The following is a 19,779-nucleotide window of genomic DNA, read 5'->3' on the forward strand; positions in this document are numbered from 1 at the left end:
CCTATAAGGTTGTTGGCACATACGCTGTGTACTGCCTCTTGCATGACCTGTTAAAAAAAATTAATAAACGTTGGTTAACAAAAAAAAAAAAAAAAGAGGAGGAACTGAGTAGATAAAAATCAAAACTAGTTCCCCTCTCCTGCACCCATCTCAGAGGCTCCATTACTAGGGTACAGTTCAGTGCCCAGATGGCAACTCTACAGTGGACATTTCTTCTAGTTTACTAAATTATGCAACAGCTCAAATCTAAACTCATATCAGTACTTGTGAAGATAAAGTTAACTTATCTGCCTGAAGGTGGAACAACATTAGGAAAAAAGACACTTACCTGAGAAACTGGAGAAGAGCCGGCAGTACTGTGGGAAGCGATTGCGTTGAAGCCACTGCTGGGCATCCAGGATGCTGGCAGAGGGGAGTAGGTGCTACATGGCAAAAAGAATTAAGAAGTCTTGAAAAACTTTTCACCAGTCTCCTAAAAGAGAAAAGCATGATATTAACATCATCCCCCACATACTTACATCGCTGCTGGGAAGCGGAGGATCCACTTGGTGGGTTGGTGAACTGTTTCTAAAAGTGCAAGGGAATAACATGGGGGAAAAAAAAAGCAACAAACGTTAAAAAAAAAGTTAGTTCTTTTTAATAATTTGAACTGTTTATTCTTTTTTTGGGCATGGCCACTAGAAGGTGGTGAGGCGGATCCCTTGCTTGGGAACCATTTAGTAACCACCCAAATTGTATCAGTTAAGTTGTTTTGGCTGAGACAGCTGTCTACATAATCTAGCAAACTCTCAATGTACACTGACCCAGATGACAGTACAGCGCATTCAGTTCAAAAGGTATGCATTTACTATAAAGGCAAGAAACAAACTTCAAAATACTTTACAAACAAGATTAAAGTAAAGCTTGTCAAATGTCAGCTTGTGACCCATAACTAGTAATCACGAAACCGAAGGGCAGCTTCAATTAAATAAAAAATAAAAAAAGTAGTTCTGCTAGGGTGACCAACTCACTACATGTCCTTGCGGACCAGTTTTTGGGGTGGAAGTGATGCTGTGGGAAAATCAAGGGAGACACAGGAGGGGCTATCCATAGCAGGAGATGGGCTGCAGAGGTCCTGTAATGGGGAATTGTTTTGGGCAGAAGAGTGGCATAAGTGAGAAACCACAAAATGGATGCAACAGTGATCCTGCCAGTCTTAAACAGATGCAGTAGTTCCACTAATTCAACATAAACAAACCAAGACCACATCACACAGAATGCATTAGCTTGTTGCATGAAATCCCAGGACTGGAACTACAAGGTCCAATATAGAAGGACCATCAAACTTGCATTGACTATGCAGTATGAGAATTCTTTTTGCGGTTTCTGTACTCAAACTTTTAATTCATGAAATTGATGTGTGGAATGTTTAAATACGATGCGGTATTGTAATCCCTATTAAACATCCATATGTGCTGGCTATGCACCAGTTTCTGCATGATCAAATATTTGACGCAAGGATGATAGAAATGCTTAAACCCCCTCCCCACTGCCATGAAATGGCAAAGTCGAATAAAAGAAAATATATATATGAAACAAACTTCAACGAGGGACAGACACACTGGTTCCTGAGCGAAGTGATAGTCTGTCAGTCTACCGAGGGCCACATTTGCTACTTCCCAGTGGCACCTATGCGTAACACACCTTGACTCCACTATAACAGGTTAATTATTGTATTTAAAGCTTGTGCACAAGATGGTAGGATTAACTTTGAAAATAAATAGCTTGAAACAAGCGCATATGCTGGTAAAAATGCACTGGTACTTATTTATATGCAGTGGTATACACCCTACTCTTGCCCATGTGAATTCCTCAGATCTCCTCAAATTTCCGGCATTTCATGTATATCCTGGAATTTGATACCTCAAATCTTTGTCATGGATTAGGCCCTCATGAACAAACACTGGATACTACGCACTTAAATATAAAATTAAATGTGTACAGTCTCTCATTATCTATGCATCAAGAGCTCATGCAGTTGACTATTATAAATAGTTCCTAGGGTGCTCCAGAGGTTGGCCCAAAATTTCACTCACTGCACGTCTTAAGTTCAAAAGTCTTTTGGCATTTGATTGAAGGCTTTAAAGCCATTTGACTTTATTCTCCTTTTGTTAAAAAAAACTTTGTTTATTGTGAACTATCCCATGTTCTCAACTTTGCACCTGTGAAACATTCAGGAAGATAGAATGTGGTCTCCCGAACCAAGCAGTATTAGTGATTGTGGAGAGTTAACTTTGGGGAAACAAGGAAGTTGGTGTTGGGAAACAAAGTGAAATGCCTTAAAATCACTGTTCATGAAGTTATGTTGAAAGTGGTCAGTTTAGAAGCACTACGCAAGTGAACGATTCTTCATGCAGAATTTAGTACTTTCAATTCAGATCAGCCCAATTCGATGTGACACCTTTTCTGAATGCTTCACCACAATAGCATCTGGACATCCAATGGCACATTCCACTAGAACATCCTTTGTAGCCAGTGACATTTCTTGGAGTTTTATATCATCAACAAGAAATAACCTACACAGATTAATTTAAGTAAAAGTAACAGGATGGATGCACTGTAAACTAATGTCAAATGAAGCTCAGTTTGTGTGCTGGCTTGAGGAGCCACCTTGGTAGCCACACCATTAGGGAAAACACTAGTTTTTAAACCTTTAAATTCGTCTTCTGTCTGGCAGTGACATGCCGCCTGCACCAGCCCTCTACAGACAGGGGGGGGGATGCTGGGGAGACTTTCACAGAGCTGCTGCCTGTACAGCACTGGCTCACTGCTCTCACATGGAGATCAGAGAGCAAAACTTTAGAGGACAGAGGGTGGGGTTGACTTTGAAGAAAGTGGTGTAGATGCATGGCAGTATGCCAGGTACTGAAGTCCTGCATAGGAAGCAGACTGGCATTACCAAGGGTGGTGGGGATAGGGAGGCAAGTTTTTGGGCAGAGGGATTTGTTTTGTATTTGGTTGTTGAACTCCCGGGTGCTTTTGAAGGCAGACAGAGGATAATGCAGAGGGTGGCTCCCCCACTAGACCTCCCAATCACTGGTGAGCAACTCAGAAAGGAAATAGGGGATGTGGGTCATACATAATATAAACTTTTGCATATGTAACTCAGAGGAGATTTTTCACCTTGAGGATCTGAGTGACAAAAACAACTTGTGCTTCAATTTCATCAATTTGATATCATCCAGAACCCTTCACTGCCATTAGCCACAGTTACACATCTATAATTATATATGGTCTGAAAGCTTCAAGATCAAATGAATTTCAGAGTTGTGCGGTGAACAATAAAAGCTACTATTCTGGGTAGCGGTGAAACAGCTGACAAGTCATCAGCCCAACAGTCTCTAATCTTCCCACTATGCACAAAATACTCTGTGTGATCCAACAGCAAGTAACACTGGAACGGAAGAGTCACAGCACAGTCTGCATTTCTTTGAGTATGAGCATTATAAAAGGCCATCATTGTTTGGCTGTTCCAGCGTTTCCCAGACAGACCCAACAGCACTTATAGATTTGTAATAAAAGACAAAATAAATCCAACGACTACAGCTAGAAGGAGATATCATGCAAGTTAAAAATGGGGCCAACAACGTTTAAGAAGTATGCAGACGTGCTGAGAAAATAGAGATCATCCGTTACAATCTGGAAACAGCGGAATGGCTATTAAAGTAAACTTACATGGCATCACGAATTGGCATCTTTCTTGATTTGTTCAAAATGTATAAGACTATAATGATTACGATTGCCATTAACACAGTTAGCAGTTCTCTCACTTTACTCAAATTTCCACTATGAAAGCAACAAAAAGTGTGGTGTGCGGGGTTGGGGTGCAGAATATACATCCATGTTGGAATGCTATTTCTATTGCATGCACTGTCAGTTTTACCCCTTGGGTAGTGGCCCAAATTTAGAACATTTGTTAGATTGAAATTAGGACATTTGTAGCTGTAGTGTAACAGAATAGAAAAGAAAATCTAGTTACGTACCCATCTGGCATGGTGAAGCTGTTTGGGGAGCTGTTGTAACTTGGAGAAGGAGAGTTGTTGGCTGGACAAGGCATGTCGGGCCAAGGGGAACACTAAAAATAAAATAAAAAAATATAAGTACACATTTGCTGTAACTATGAAGCAGAGCAAGAGCCGAGCTCCTGGCAGATGGCTCATGTCAAGGAAACTGCAAAAGTCTAAATCAGAATGCCGGGTTCAACCATCTGCATTGCACAATTAAGGTACGCAATCAACATTGATCTAGTGCAATTTCTCTCATGGGTATGGCATGCATAGTTTCCAGCAAACCAAAAACTTTACACATGGCTCAGAGCTTACCACTGAAGATCAAAGCCTTATTATGAAGATGTACCACATTTATTGTATTATTTTTCTTGGTTAAGGAGGTTCTCTTTTTCTTTGTGATCTGTGAACATAGGATTTGGAGTTGCAATTTTCAAGACAGCGGGCTTTAACATCTTCTAGGTCTATAATCAAGTTCATTGCCCAGTGGAGTGGTAGGTATGGTAAATCTCTAGGCAGCAAGAGCTGTTGTATGCAACCGTATCATCACAGCATACCTTGGTTGTGAAGAATGTATATTGGAGATTCTGGGGAAAGCATACTGCTGAATTTTAGTATGTGGGGTGTGATGGTGGAAGTACATTGAGCAAGACAAGACCGAACAACATTTCATGTGTGTATTGCTACATGTAGGCAAGGAGGTCTATTCAATATTTGTGCTGTGAAAACACAATACAGTGAGGAGGAGGGAGAATTGTGTGCGGAGAGGTAAGCAAAGTACATGTACACGAGGGTTTAAGAAACTAGACCAGACAAACATGTTATAAGGTGAATAATCGGTCTTAAACTCCTACAGAATAACTAGAAGATGATTGTAATTTATTTTATTAGCAACGTAGTAAAAGACCATCTTTACAAATGGGGTTTAATTCGAGCAAGTTCAACCGATGCGCTGCCAGATTGTATAATTCCAGTTCATTACAACTCGTGTTTTTCTGCTCTTCGCTGCATAATTCAGACACCACAGCTACGTCAACTCTGGGCATCTTCAGACCTCTGCACATGGCCCTGAAGCAGGAGTGGAGCTGCTCCTTTGCTTAAAGGTGCCAAGCACTCAATACTGGGACAGCACGATTGATAAAAAATAAAAATCAATTTCCTCCCGCAAATCTGCTAGAATTTTCTGCTCAACATCGAAGCGAGAAAGGTTTGGAAGCCAATGATGTATTTCTCTATGAGTTACACATATTGTGGTTCTAGTACCAAAGCATACAGTTTCCAGTAGTCATCCTAAAGTCACTGTGCCCAAGATACTACAAAAAACTTCCGCTGTAAAATCACCTTATACCCAGCCCCATGATCATCCATTAAATACCAATCCACTCAGTAATTCACACCTCATGCAGCTGAGGATTGAGGTGAAAATATTTTTCAACAAAATATTACAGCACACTTTACAATAATTCCAAAACAATGAATACTCGAAATGTAATGAAAATCCACAGAGGTTAGGTAGCCTCTGCCATCCAGCGCAGCGGTGTTCAAGTTTCTTGAAGACCACCCACACGTCTATTTTGATCCACCACTATGGCAAGCAGAAATGTTTTGATGCTTTGTTGAGCTGTGGACAGCTACCTTCACTGAATCCTAGATCACACATAGTAAGATTGTGATCACACAGACCAGCTGGGGATCTCTCACAGAAATCAGTATTAATTTCAGATGTCTTAATTACAGCGTTAAGAGCACAGAGTTACTAGGAGAGAACAGGCTTAGGTAATCATAGTCAGGCAAGATTCAGAAGCGGGGACTAACCTTCCTGAATGATACTGAAGGGACAAAACGTCAACGTTGGCCAGTAGTTTAGAGAATATCAATACAGCTGCAAAGCAAACCAATGCTTTATTTCTAAACAAGCAAGCTCACCTCTGTCAAGATGGTGGTATCATAAGAAGGCTGGTATTTCTCCTTCTCCTGTGCTGTCCGTTTCTCCATTTTCTCTCTATCAGTTTTTTGTTTACGGTCGGCTCCTTTGGGCTGTAAGCAAAGAAAACTTCTTTAAACCAAAAAGCACCCCAAACATGTAAAAGAAAAAAAACCATATACTCAACATACACCCCCTCCACACCCACCACACCCACCACTTCATTCAGATACCCATCCTAAGATGCTGCATTTTCTTTAGTTTGGTTTTAGATCTCGAGTGTATTGCAAATATACCGTTAAAGAAAGAGAACCATCCCCTTAGTGTCTCTGGCCTACCGGTAGTCCCCAGCAGAAAAATCCCCCATAAGTTTTATCCTTTTACTCAATTGGAGCGAGAACGTTTGCCCTTGGTCCAACCCGCTCAATTGTTCACTCCAAGAGATCATCCCTTTAACGTCTGTTGTCAGTTTGTGCCATCAACACTCATCAGCAAACGCATGACGGATGAACAAGAAGCGCCATCAACATAAAACATCCATGATTAACACACACGCTAAATGTATTCTATGTGGTGTGGGTAAGATACTATTGTTTTTAAATCCCGATTTTCCATATACCCGCTTTGCAGCACACATGTATCTGTACAATTCAGCCAGCATTAGTGCACTAATGCACCAATCCGAATACAACCCACCGTGGCATGAATGGTTTCAGAAAAGGGTCATACCTTAAATACTTTGATCTGGCAGCTTGCAGAATGCAGGTGTTCTGTGTATTCACCATTCTCATTTTGTTTAAACGTGTCAATTTGAACACGGAAGGGCACTCCCTTCTCACCTCCATGTTTTCTTGGAGTAAATTCGGTACTGATACAGTGCACCTAGGTTTGAAAAAAATTAAGTAAAATTATGATTAAGCATGTGCATGGGCAGTTTCTGAAAATTAAAACATATGCCCAATGCACAAGTATTTTCTTTTGCAATATTTACATTACCTGAATAAATGCTGAAGCCCTCTTTAAAGGGTCCCAAAGAAACTCCACTGTATTTAACTGTGTTGGGCTTGCCCGAGGGTCTAAGATACCAGCCGATAATGGGATATCTGTAGGAGAAAACCCCTAAAATTTTAAAAAGACTACATTGAAACACAATTGCCACGTCCACAATTACAATCCATTGGGTTGACGCAAAATAAAGGGTGTTAAATTCTGCATGTAATATAGGCCATTCACCTACTGACGCCATAACACTTCAAAGGAATCACAAAGCACAATTTTAAATTTCCAACCAGCAAGCAAAAACACAGCAAATCATTCTAACGGAATGCTCCAATATGCTACTGTCCCTTTAATATGATATTTCTTTCCAATTATTATTCACCTCTTGTACTGACGTCTACCAGCTTGTGATTCAAGCTTTTAAAATTGTTTTTCCCAAAATAGGAAAACTGGAGAATACATAATTTTAGCAAATAACAAGTTTAAGTGTCCTAGGAAGCAAGTAACGTACTAAGCTGAGAACCTGCAGATCAACTGATTTTTAAATCAGCCAGCATTGATGACTCCAGAACACCACTAAACCTTATAGAAACAAGTTTGTGATTGGAAACTGAAACTAATACTAATGTTTTGTATTAAAAGCAAGCAGTAAATATTCAAAGTACTGGAGTATAATAACAGGTGCAGATCAAAGTTGTACTGAAATAGCATCCTTACACTCTTTAGACAATTCTGGCCTACCATCTAACATGTTTTAGACAGAAAGTCTCTCCTCAAAGTAACTTCACTCGCTCCTTAAGACAGGAGTATTACCCTAAAACCATTTTCAGATCCAATCTAGTTGTACTGCATATAACTAGGGTGTAACAACCCCCTCAATAGTGTTGTTAAACCATGATGCCAGGGAAGAATTTCTTGTTATTGTGGTTACTACCATTCCTTCGGCAGAGAAACCGAAGTTGGATTGGTCTTGGTTGATGTCCTAGTTATTCACAGTCTTTATTAGTTATGCTCACCGTGACAGCAGAGCCTAGGCCTCGTTGCCCTCGGTGTTCAGAAGACCATAAATTCCAACATAACTGGATCCAAAGTACACTGCAGACTATATAGGTAAAGCATACTCTTTTAATGCAGTAAGGATTTAGATCTGTAGCACCAGTTTGACAAAATGTTAACCTATGATGAAAATGCCAATCCATGGGCCTCCTGCTCCAGTTCTCCCAAGAAACAAGAGCATCCAGGATGTGTGACCAATTCTCAATTAAAGTCAAGTTTGAAGAACAAAAAAACCTATAGAGAAAAAAGGTACACTGACCTCTAGATGAAGATTAAAAGGTTGTGTCCTGCATAGTGTGTATTTTCCATTAGAACAAGAAACCGGTGGTTAGGCTTTGTTTATTTCTATGCATATCAAGGGCACCTGATTTGCATGCCAATTTTCCCAGTCTATATTCTAGCACTATTTGCATGCCATGTACCCCAGTCTATATTCCCACACCATCAAAAATTAGCTTGTTTGGTGTCACACTAACTGGAGTGTACCACGGTACTTACACAGTACAAAACTATCAAAAATAGTTGTAGGCTGGTAAGTCTAATTTCCTTTGGATGGAGCATTTATGACAGATTGAACGCATTCTCAATAGCTCATATTTTGGTTACTCAAACTTCAATGAGTGGACACGTCTGCCAGTAGCTAAAGGAGCACAAATAACATCCAACTAGATGAGAAAATGGCAGATATTTCAGTTTAGGTCACTTCACCCAATAACAAAGAGAAGTAAGTAGTAATACGTCTATTACTTAACCATAATTGCATTAAACAGTGTCCTAAGCTCACTTACCTTCATTAAATGAGGCTCTTGTGCCTCACAGACACACCTCATACCAGTAAAAAAAAAACCACACAAGGGGACCAGAAAGACTTAAAAGCCCATCCTGGATGGACACCAGAACCCAGGGCAGGGAAACCGAAAATGTAACCACATGCGGCCGATCACCCTAACCCTGAAACGGCCCCAATTGCAGAGCACAAGACAACCTAGCAGTAACCTTCCGTACGCCAGCACAGAAAAGGAGACAGGATGCGAGACCCTGCACATGAACCCACCCCGTACACCAGCCCAATCATCAACGTGAGATGTGCCAGAGAAGGCATCAGGAGATTCGGAAACCTCAAGGGAGACGGAACCGATGGAAGCGGTCACTCCAGACCTGCCAGCGTTACCTACACCAGCTGAAGCCAGACAGAGGGGCCATGCTGGAGCAACCAGTACAACATGAGCCCCTACAACCTCCGCCCAACTGAACCAGACCACCAGATCAAAGGAAGTGGAGAGAAGCGAACAATTGACCAACGGTCAAGGACAAGGCAGGGCATCCAGCTTCAAAACCAAACTCTGGCAAACACCTGGGAAAAGGCAACCACATCCATAGAAGACTGTCTAAACAGGAGCCAAATCAAGCACCAGCGAATGTGAATGAACCTATAGCATCCATGAGGCCTGGCAAGGTCACACAATGCCCAGAACCTTCTAGAACCGGGCTCCCAACAAACACACGATCCCGAAAGTGAAACCGCTGCAACCACAGCACACACACACAGAAATCAAGAGAAGACAGAAGAACCAGCACCTGTAAACAATACTAGAGGAGAGATGCCCCCAATCACCAAGAGTCGCCCAGATATGAGAAGAAGGAAATCCCCCGCACACGAAGAACTGCCACACAGGAGCTTAACATGAAGGCAGGCATCTTACTAAATGAGTGCAGCCAGGCAGACCCCAGGAGACCACACAGAAAAGTGGTGTTGCAAGGACAGCCTCCAGAAGGAATGAACGCCACCCAGTCAGAGGAGCGCCACAACAACACAGGCCAACCACCCCCACACACATACTGCAGCAGAAATCCACATCCACAGGGCTCATGGCCACAGGACATTCATCGCCTGGAGCACCAACCCAAGGACACCACTCAGGCGGTGACATCCAGCAGCCAGCCCAACCTGGGCCAAAAACCGCTACACATGGAAAGAAAAGGAACGGGAGCCTTCACAAGGGAAACCCTAGTCCCCCCAGCATTGAAGTGATTCTAAGACATAGAAGATATACTGGGAAAGAACTCTTAAGACCAGGAGAACATCCCATCCTGGAGGAACTCCTTCCAGGTCCACAACCAGAGGTATTGTCTGTCCATGAAGAACAGACGCTGGCCAAGTAAAGCCTACAACATATCAACCAGGAATTTAGGCAGTAGCCCCACCAGGACCAGAAAATCCAACACCCCTTCCCGGCAAGACTTCAGCCTGAACCACAAATAAAAAACAATCATCAAGGATCAAGCTGACACTGCCCCACATTATGCAGCCCGAGCACCAACCAGAGGCTGTGAAAGACGTCTACAGGCCCCAAACCACCTTGTGCACAGAAGACAAAAAGCCACCCGGAATAAAGAAAACCTGCCAAAAAGAGGGGTCAAGGCAAACAATAGCAACAGAATGGGGCAACATATCCCCACTGACCCGCGTATAAGACTGATGAAGAAAATGGGTAAGTAGGCAATGCTTAGGCTCCACCCAGGACTCAATGCTCACCAGCCAAAACATTGGGTGCAATGGCAAAGCCAGTGCCACAGGTCTAACAAAATGCGGAAAAAGGACCACAGCAGCCCAACCACAGGAGCCAGCACCAAGCCCAGAATGATGGAAACATGAGGCCCTCCAAAACAATCCCACAAAGAACTATCCACTAGGAATCACACAGGGACGGACTCATCTGACGATGTAGAATCCGGCTAAACTACCAACTGGACCGAAGCATGCAAAGTGTAGGCTAGGAAGCCAAGACACTAGCGACCACAGCACCAAACAAAGCCTGGACTCCAAAACTGAAACATACTATGATGCTCTGAGTAATGCACCAGGCATAGGGCTGCAAAGACAGAAAAGGCATGAACATGCATCTCCACCTTGAAAGCCTAAGACCTTAACCACAATACCACAATGTCACCTTTCCCTCCCAAGAAGGTGGTTCTGAATGAATCCGGCAAGAAGCAGACGAGAAGGAATAAACCAGCAGACTGTTTAAGCCAAGAAATGTTTCATACTGAGTGAAACATGGCCCAAGGGCATTGGAATGCTACCATGAGCACCTCACCACACTAGCAACACAAGGTCAGACCCACGGTCCAGAAGTACAGGCAAATATTGGTTTGCCCACAAACACCGATGCAGAGCAGATGCCGGAACTCGGACCCCTTACCCCAGGTCCAAAGTCGGCAGTCCTGACCAACAGGCCACATCACTGGTCTAGGAGTGAACAGGTGCCCCAAACGCCCCATGCAGGGCAGTCAGAAACCAACACCTCCAACAGTGGTGACCCAGAGTCTAAAGACCACAACCCGGAGCAGCAGCCTCAGGTGACAGCGGGGAGCCATGGCAACTGAAACATTTGCACCTGGGCCAAAAAAAGGCCTCCAGACCTCCGGCCCTGCAAACAGAACAGTAGAGAAACTATGCAGAAACATAATTGAGCCCACACAAGCATTGAAACACTAGGAGTCAAACCCATAACAGTCAAAGCAAGAGGCTAAGATCTAAACCACTAGGCCACAGCTACTCTCCCAGCCCAACCGCAGGCAACCAAGTCTTCTCAGAAACCCTGTACAATCAGCCCAGCAGAGAGAACATCCCAAAACAAACAAAATCGTCACCCTGCAGAGAGAAAGCACCCTGCAGCAGAACAAAGAGCAGCCGGTTTCATGGCAAACCAGGTAAAACACCCATGCCAGAGAATAGGCCCGCAGACCTTCGGCGGGGGCAAACACAGCCCCTGGTCAGAAAACCACCCTACTTTTAAACAATAAATATTAGCTCTGCACTGAATAGGACAATATAAAAACAGAAAAGTACAGAGGAAAACCGACACCCAATGAGAAAATGGACAGGCCATTGGCCTGGAACAACCAAACAAACTTACAGCACAGCTACACATTTTACTAAAAAAACACAAATCCTACCTTCAGTGACTGTTATGCGAGAAGAAAGGAGCACCGCTTCCCAACGGGCTATCATGCACCGCATTCACTGAGAGGAACATCTTTCCCATAAACATGCAGCATGGAAAGGCCAAAAGCGTGCAGCACAATGCTGCCTCTGCCCCAATTTGACAGAGCGACAGTCAGAGCACCGCTCTGAAGCACCTGACAAGTACAGGGATTTCCACAGTCCAAGGATGCCGCCGGAGTCAGGCCTGCCAACTTATCCCTCCATTGCATCGCCCCTCCAAAAACGCAGCTAGAGAGCCTTCGCGAGAAGCAGGCCGGTCAACGGTTTGCCCTGGCAACACAGCCAGCCCCACCCCGGTCAGAGGAAGGCACAGCAGAACTTCAGCTGGGTGAACTCAGTCCTTGGTCGACAGGCTGCGCCCACCCCGAACGGAGAAGGGCAACGCAGACCTCCAGCTGGGGGAAACACCAAAGAAAAGAAAAAAAAACTGCCACACTATGTGGGGACACTGCTCCCAGGAAACTCACCACATTAATAGTTCGTACCAGGACTCACTTCCTCAAGTTGTCCAGGCTCACACTTAAGGAGAGCACCGCCCCAACGTGTGCTGACACCCCCTTGTGGCCTCCTCCGAATGCCACGAGACAATCCCTGTTCAGAGACCTCTGGACCACAAGGTCGCTGTGCTGTTTCTGCCGCCTCTGACCACATGAAAATCATTCCCAAAGGAAGGAATGAACCAAGCAGAAAACCATAAATCATGAACTCCAGAAGGTTTTAAAATGCCGCCGAACAAGATGAGCCAGCAAGATTGAATATCAACCCACTAAAGCAAAACCTCCCTGGAGCGAGAGCACGGCCCTCTCCCATCTGTGTCTACAGACACAAAAGAACAGAAGTTATGGAGGGGCGGGGCCTTCTTTTATTGCTATGGGGTGTCTCTACAAAGCACAGCGGTCTTATTATGTACTGGAGATAAGCGAGAGGGATGAGGAGATAATGCAGATTTGAACTACCAAATGAGAATTGGATGAATAAGCAAAGAGGAATAAAAGGTTAAGAAAGAAGGTAATTTCAATTTCTGGTAGAAACAATAAGAATGAAGGTAAGATCAAGTCATGCTAAAGGAGCAATAATATTGAAAGGTGCAGAAATGTAATGTCATGGGTGGGCCGGAAGGAGGTAAAAGCTGGAACAGAGAGTGGAGAGGACAAGAGATTTGCAGTGGGAAAAAATGGGCACAGCAAGGTGATGATGTGATTTGAAATTTAGGTACAGTTTCTCTAAAAGCATTCTTTGAGAAATAGTTCCATGTAAAGTTAATCAATAACAAATAAAGGCTGTAAGGTTGAAGTCACAACATGGAATCAAATTGGATAAGACAATTGGTCGGGGCATGGAGGAAGGTGAGGGTTGGATGGGATGGCATTACAATACTGGAGTGTAATGACTGATATTTGTGCACAAGAGAATAGATACATTCATTCTACTTTGTAATCTATATGCCACAGAGCTTTGTGCAGGAATTCTCAAAACAGAATAATGGGCATGCAAAATACACTTGAAGACATTTAATACTAACGGGTTCAAGCTTTGTCAAAAGCGCTCATGAAGCATGCCCAAATAGGAAAGGCAGTAGGAAAAAATCCATATTGCAAAGACTTGAGCTATCAGATAAAAGCCTTTTAGAAAATGCTATTTAATTATTTTAGAATAAGACACCACAATATAGCTTAAGTTCCGATCAGGCACAAAAGGGCCAGAAACGCGGTGTCAGTCCTCAGGCACTCCAGAGGCCAGCAATGTTCTCTAGTTAAGACCATTCAGAATCATAGCCTTTTCATCTTATGGATTTTCTAAGGCAAATTCCCAAGTTAAACGGCCATTAGTAAGGTCTCCAAATAGATGCTACACCTACTCTGAAAGGAAATGAATTAAAACAGAAATTACACCACCCAAAAGGTGCAGATATGCTTTAAGTAATAGGGTAAAAAAAAGTGAAGTGGCTCAGAATGGCTCTAAATTGGAGTGAGCTCAAAAACAATGCAAGAGAATGTACACTTCATCCCCGAAAAAAGTTGGGGAGAAGGAAAAACAAAACCCACACCCACTTTCCCTAACCAAAACAGACATTCAATCTGGTTTTTATATCATATCAAGGTAGTGAGATATTGGTATGGATTCAAGCCAAAAGAAAATTAATCAGTTCAGAGCAGAATCAGAAGTACGAGCAAAGAGATCAAGCACTGAGAAGATCAGTTGCACTTCACCAGGCGATGAGGATAATAAACACCGGAGTTAGTTCAAAAATAAAATGTACATGAGTGGCTTTACTTTACAAAACCTAAAGTGATAACTCAATTAGGAATGTTCCTTGGATCTGAAGTTCCTCATATTCAAGACAATCATCCAATCACAGGGAAGCCACCATGGCAGCAGGTTAAAGACTTTAGCACACCCGAAGCACTAGAGATCAAAAATATTAAGTGGGACAGCAGTTACACTTTGAAACAAGCAAACTTTAAGGCAGCAGGTTGATGGTGTTGAAAGTAGCAAAGTAAAGAGATTGCAGACATGAGCAGAATGCCAACCATATCTAGCAAAGAACATCCAGCAATAGATAAACAGCAGGGAAGTAGCATGTTAAGTTGAAGTATTTAACACAAAAGCATCACTTGGAACTTTTTCCTGCAGGGGTTTGTCCTAAGTAGATACTTAACTCTGAACCCAATAAGAAAGAGTACTTTATAAATAAGTGTTTATCCCATAATAAATTATTTGCTAAAGTGTGTTAATTTTGGGCCCCCTACAAGTGTCTAGCTTAAACAGTGCTGCATCGAATGAGAACTAAAAAAAGGGAATAAAAATGAAGCAAACAAGTTGCAAACTAATAAAAAAACATTTTTTTTAAAAAGACATACCCAAATCAAGGATTCTGTCCCCTGGGCGGCTCCATCTCCAGCCTTCTAGTTGTTGGTGTTCTGTATATTGTAAACGTCGATCATGGAAAACTACACGAATGATGCTCTTATGAAAAGAACAATCAAAAACAAATGAGCTACAGAAAATGACAATGAAATGAGAACAGAAGTTGGGATATGGAAAAAACAAAAAGGATTCATAGTTTAGAAGACAAATCGTATTCAACTCAAATAGTCACCCAAAGATTTAGAGGTGGCTAGCAAAGAGCAAAGTTTAATTCTCAGATGTATATCCACTGACCTTCCCATTCGAAGGAGGTTCCCTTAATTGAAAAATTATACATTTCCTGTGTTCTACTGAATAAGTTTTCGGAGGTGGACTGCCAAGGGAGGGCCACCACAAGTATCGAAATCTACTTAGAGGGTTAGGCCCATGTTTAGTACTGTTCTGTAAAAGGTTCATAAGAACAAGTTTGAAAAAAGAATGAAATCAGATACCAGGCCTCCGGAGCCGTACCTACCCATGCATTACATACAGAAATGGTTTCACTTCATTGCTAGGAAGAAAAAAAAAATCTTTCTGTGTTGCCTTTCGTGCAAAGTTTTCTTACCCATTCCAACCCTTTAACCACCCACTCAACTGCGCTCGTCAACAACTGCCTTTGCCAAAGTATATAGTGTCCAAATTCAACTGCAAAGCAATCGCCCAATGTGGTACATCTTATACGAAGACCCCAGTGAACACAGTCAGTAAATATTTTGTGATTTGGACAGGACTATTTTGTGGCGGGAAGTAGCAACTGGGCACTTCAGTACTTTTACGGAGACCTGGCAAGAACATCACTGACAAAAATATTAACAGACTGTGAAAGCAAATTAAAAGTTTGTTTTATAAGAGGTACTCGACAAATTAAGAAAACTTACCTTTATGTATTTTCCATTTAAATCCTGATACTCTCCCAATTTCCTGTTGTCAAGGAGCCGGATTTCATAAGACTGGCCTGCAAGGTTTTAAAGGGAAAAATGCCAAGCCTTAAAGCAGATTCATTAAAGTTTTAATTAAGAGTTCATACAAACAGCACCTACAAATGCATTTTCAATCATTGACGCATTACAAAGCAAGTTACTCTGGCAACAGGCTAAACATTTATGAGTCACTGAGGATTATAAGCCATTTTATCCATTATGATGCAACACTTTGTTAGAGGCAAAATAAGTTTTATGTATATTTAAAGTTCCTTAGCAATCAAACAGTGCTTATTTGAGTAAAGTTCCATATATTTTTGGAGTAAGTATAATAAGTACTGAATTAATCAAATGGGTTGAGGGCCAGGGGAAGCTTAAGATGGGCACTGGTGTTCGAAAATAAAAAAAAAAGTTTCCAATTCAATATAATGTACTGGCGGAGGGTTGCAGGTTTTTTTTGTAGGAAGAAAGGGTTGCAATATAATTTAGTGGCTAAGGAATTCTATGCCCAGGTGACTTCACATTAAAAACATATTTCCACATGAAGAAATCTCTTCACTTAAACTTCCTTATAACGTGCTGTTATTTTCCCATATTTAACCATAGTTAACAATGTGAACCTTTAAATATGGCTTCGGTGTTTACGGTGAATCTAATCTACACCTTTAAGTCAATTATAATTTACTTGTATAGGACTTGTGGCTTTTTGGGGGGTAGGGGGGGCAGTTTTATATAGTGCAAACTTGACTCAAAGGTATCATAGCGCTTTACATGAACACCAGTTGTTTTAAAGACTTTCCTTTTTGTAAGGCACGGGGAGAATAAGTGACTTTCCCAGAATCACAGGATGTTGAGTGTCTCTGCAAGACACAAACCCAGTTTCCAAACTTTGAGGTTGACCGCTCTAGCCGTTAGGCCACATCCTTTGCACTTAGTCTGAGTTTATTAAGTGAAGCACACAAGCATGTGTTGTAAGTAAATGAATAACTTCTCCACTTGGGACCCAGCTACGAAATACTGTGCCCCTATTCTTTCCCAATTTACTTCTAATTTGTGCGATATTGGTCGATTAAAGATAGAGCATCATTTTATAGAAGCAGGACACTAGCAAAACTAAGGTTTCAAATTTGTTACATTGTTTTAGCATCACCAAGAGGGAGAATAACTAAAAAGGATTGTTATAAGAGGCTTGGTGGATACTTAATTAAAATTACAAACCACTTAACAACCACTGTGGAAAACGATGTAATAAGAACTCGGATTGGTAGTAAAAGAAAATCAGTTTGAATTGCAAGTGCTAAGGATAAAACACTGGGGTATAGCTTGCAGGCAACGGGAAGATGTCAATGAAATAGTTTGTAGGTCATGGCATTCCCATTAATCTCTTAAATTTAAATAGTGTGGTAGTACGCTAGAACCTATAGTGGGCCCGAGTAGGAATTAGAAGTAATATAACTTTAGATTTGAAATATTGTCTATTACATCTCTTTGCACCTTAATTTAATATGTCGCAATGGTTTAAGGGGAGCAATGTTGATCGCTGCAGGAAATCGGGTGCTTGCAATTTAAATGTTGCTTATTTTTTGAGAAACTGGGACAAATTAGGTATTGGTGAGGAGTTTAATGGACAATGTTGAACAGGTCTCAGCCTAATCAACTTGTCCCTGGAATAGGGGTGCCTGCTTTTACTGCTGGTGTTGAATGCTTTATTGTGCTTCACAGATTAGTGTAGTCATGTAGGATTAGTTAAATCCGTAACACTTTCCAAGGGATACATTCAGTCGTTTCAGTGCACTGCAAGGATCTGAAACCAGCTTTCCATTAAATGCAGCATTATAAAAGGGGGGTGGCGGTGACAAGATTTTACATAGGATTAGATGCACATGTCTTATCCTTCACTAGGAAAGCCCAGTTTCACAGAACAGATGTCAGGATTCGTAGAACCACATTAATTTGAGGGAATTCACCGGGTGACTTTTTACAGGCATCTGTAACTGAGGTTTGAGGAGCAAAAGATCATGAATGGGCAAATATGTGAAGATAAAAATATTAGGATCTGTAAGGTTTAGGTTGACTGAAGCATCTCAAATCCAGATGTGTTCAGGAAATTTGTACACACTGAACATTAAGTAGTTTGCAGTTCACCCATTACAAGCTCACCTGTGACCGTAATTAAATTTGTATATGAATCCATCCAATTTACACTGGTGGCTAGAATTTAAGAAACTAGCTGTTTTGCTGGAGAGCAGGATATTAAGCAGACGTAGTTTTACGAACAATGGAAATACTAAAAGTAGTGGGGTTATGGATGAACATATGATGTGCAGGGTTGACTTGGTTGCAGTGAGATACAATCAATTACAGGGGACTGCAGGAGTTTTATTGGCCATACTGATGGTGTATTAATTAATCGCTCTCGCTGACTGGAGGATGATTAGACTCCTTTACAAAGGTGGAGAGTTGCTATAATGAAGAAAAAAAGGAAGAAAAAATCTCCCTCTCCCAACTCCACCTTCACAACCCTATTGGGTGACGGTAGGGACATGCTTAAGCGCTGCGCTAGAGTCCCAATACCTCTCACATGCCTCTTGGAGAATGCAGAAGAACATAGCAGCTTTGTTGTGCGATATCTACTCCCATCGTGTACATTTCTATAAGAGAGACTTAGCATAATGTCATTGCTGTCTTACATGTCCAGACAGATTGTGCTTGGCCAAAAACCATACGGTTGCCTACCTTGAAAGACAACTCGAACTTGAATACAGTGAAACTTTCCGGCAATGAGAGGATAATTGAAGGTGAGTGAATTACAGTGAATCGGACTGCAAGACCTCTGCACATTCTGTAGTTGACAAAACGCTGGTCTCCCATTTCATGTGTATAGTTGTACTGCATTATCAGAAGTTTGAAGTAACTATGTCAAATGAGGTTTGGGAGCAGTGCACAGTGTTGGTAAGTATATAGTTTAGATTATATAGGTGACTGATTAAGTGGATATTTGCACGCCAACAGCCACTATGCAGAGTGCTGAGTGGCTGGTGTGGAATTTCTGGTTGTAGTTTTTGACTGAGCAGCACTACATTAGACAAAGGTGAGAGACAGATGGATTAAGAAAGTGTAAATGGACGTCAGTAGTTAGTGGACAGCTGACTGAATGGCTTCATCTTTGTTTAGTCAGGTACATATGAATGAGTGCAGGCAGGCCTCAAGGGAAGTTTGCTTAATGGGAGAGTGGTTGCTGTAACTCATGGATGGGATGCAAGCTCCATTTATGGGTAGGGGTCTGGAAAAAAAGTTTCCATTAAGGGAGGGGGATGGGTCTGGAAAAAAGTTTCCATTAAGGGAGTGGGAGGGGGGGTAGGTCAAACCAGCTTTAATGTAGATGACAACGAAGTGTCTGATTAACTGAGGCTCGGATATACTACATAATTGAAGCCATCTTCTGAGTGTCAGCAGTGCAGCATCGGTTCTGAGGAGCTGAGAAGTGAGGTCCTGCATCATCGAGGAGGCAGTAAATGAGAAGCATTGCGATGAGTGCCTGCGTGGAGAATGCATTGCGCACGGGTATGTTCTGAGAAACCTGTGGGCTTGCAATGCGGAACCCTGTTTCGATGACGCTGCTGTCAAGAGTCTTGCGATGTGATGACCTGCATCATTTAATGGCGGTTACAATGAGGGTGCGGTGGCAATGAGAAGTCCTTGCACTGGGGAAGTCCATGAAGCAGAGGGGATGCATTGGTTCTGCTGGGTTCACAGAGGAGCTGGCAGAGCACCTGCAGACCCCACTTCCAAGGGTCCAGGATTGGGGGTTGGCACCACTTAGCAGGTTAAGAGTAACAGATTCTTAACACAGGCGCTAGTTCTAAGGTTGTTGGAAGAATGTTACGTCCCTGAGGCTACTGATCAAAAGGCCAGCCA

At 42.2% G+C, this 19,779-nt stretch overlaps 1 protein-coding gene across 2 annotated transcripts in view; it reads right to left on the minus strand.

Annotated features, from left to right (window-relative positions):
- The window catches only part of TFCP2L1 (transcription factor CP2 like 1), a 91,179-nt gene that overhangs the window by 34,770 nt on the left and 36,630 nt on the right, over positions 1–19,779 (minus strand). The window contains exons 3-10 of one of the 2 annotated variants that reach the window (XM_085647272.1): positions 15,820–15,896; positions 14,896–15,001; positions 6,967–7,073; positions 6,700–6,852; positions 5,973–6,083; positions 4,023–4,114; positions 519–567; positions 329–422 (exon numbers count right to left, since the gene is read on the minus strand). In XM_085647272.1, the coding sequence (XP_085503398.1) occupies positions 329–422; positions 519–567; positions 4,023–4,114; positions 5,973–6,083; positions 6,700–6,852; positions 6,967–7,073; positions 14,896–15,001; positions 15,820–15,896 (789 nt within the window). Of the gene's footprint in view, positions 1–328; positions 423–518; positions 568–4,022; positions 4,115–5,972; positions 6,084–6,699; positions 6,853–6,966; positions 7,090–14,895; positions 15,002–15,819; positions 15,897–19,779 lie in introns of both variants that reach the window. The other variant, XM_085647273.1, reaches the window with a different exon arrangement.

This window comes from Triturus cristatus, chromosome 3_2 (genome assembly GCF_964204655.1).
Source record: "Triturus cristatus chromosome 3_2, aTriCri1.1, whole genome shotgun sequence".
In the NCBI taxonomy this organism is placed as follows: domain Eukaryota; kingdom Metazoa; phylum Chordata; class Amphibia; order Caudata; family Salamandridae; genus Triturus; species Triturus cristatus.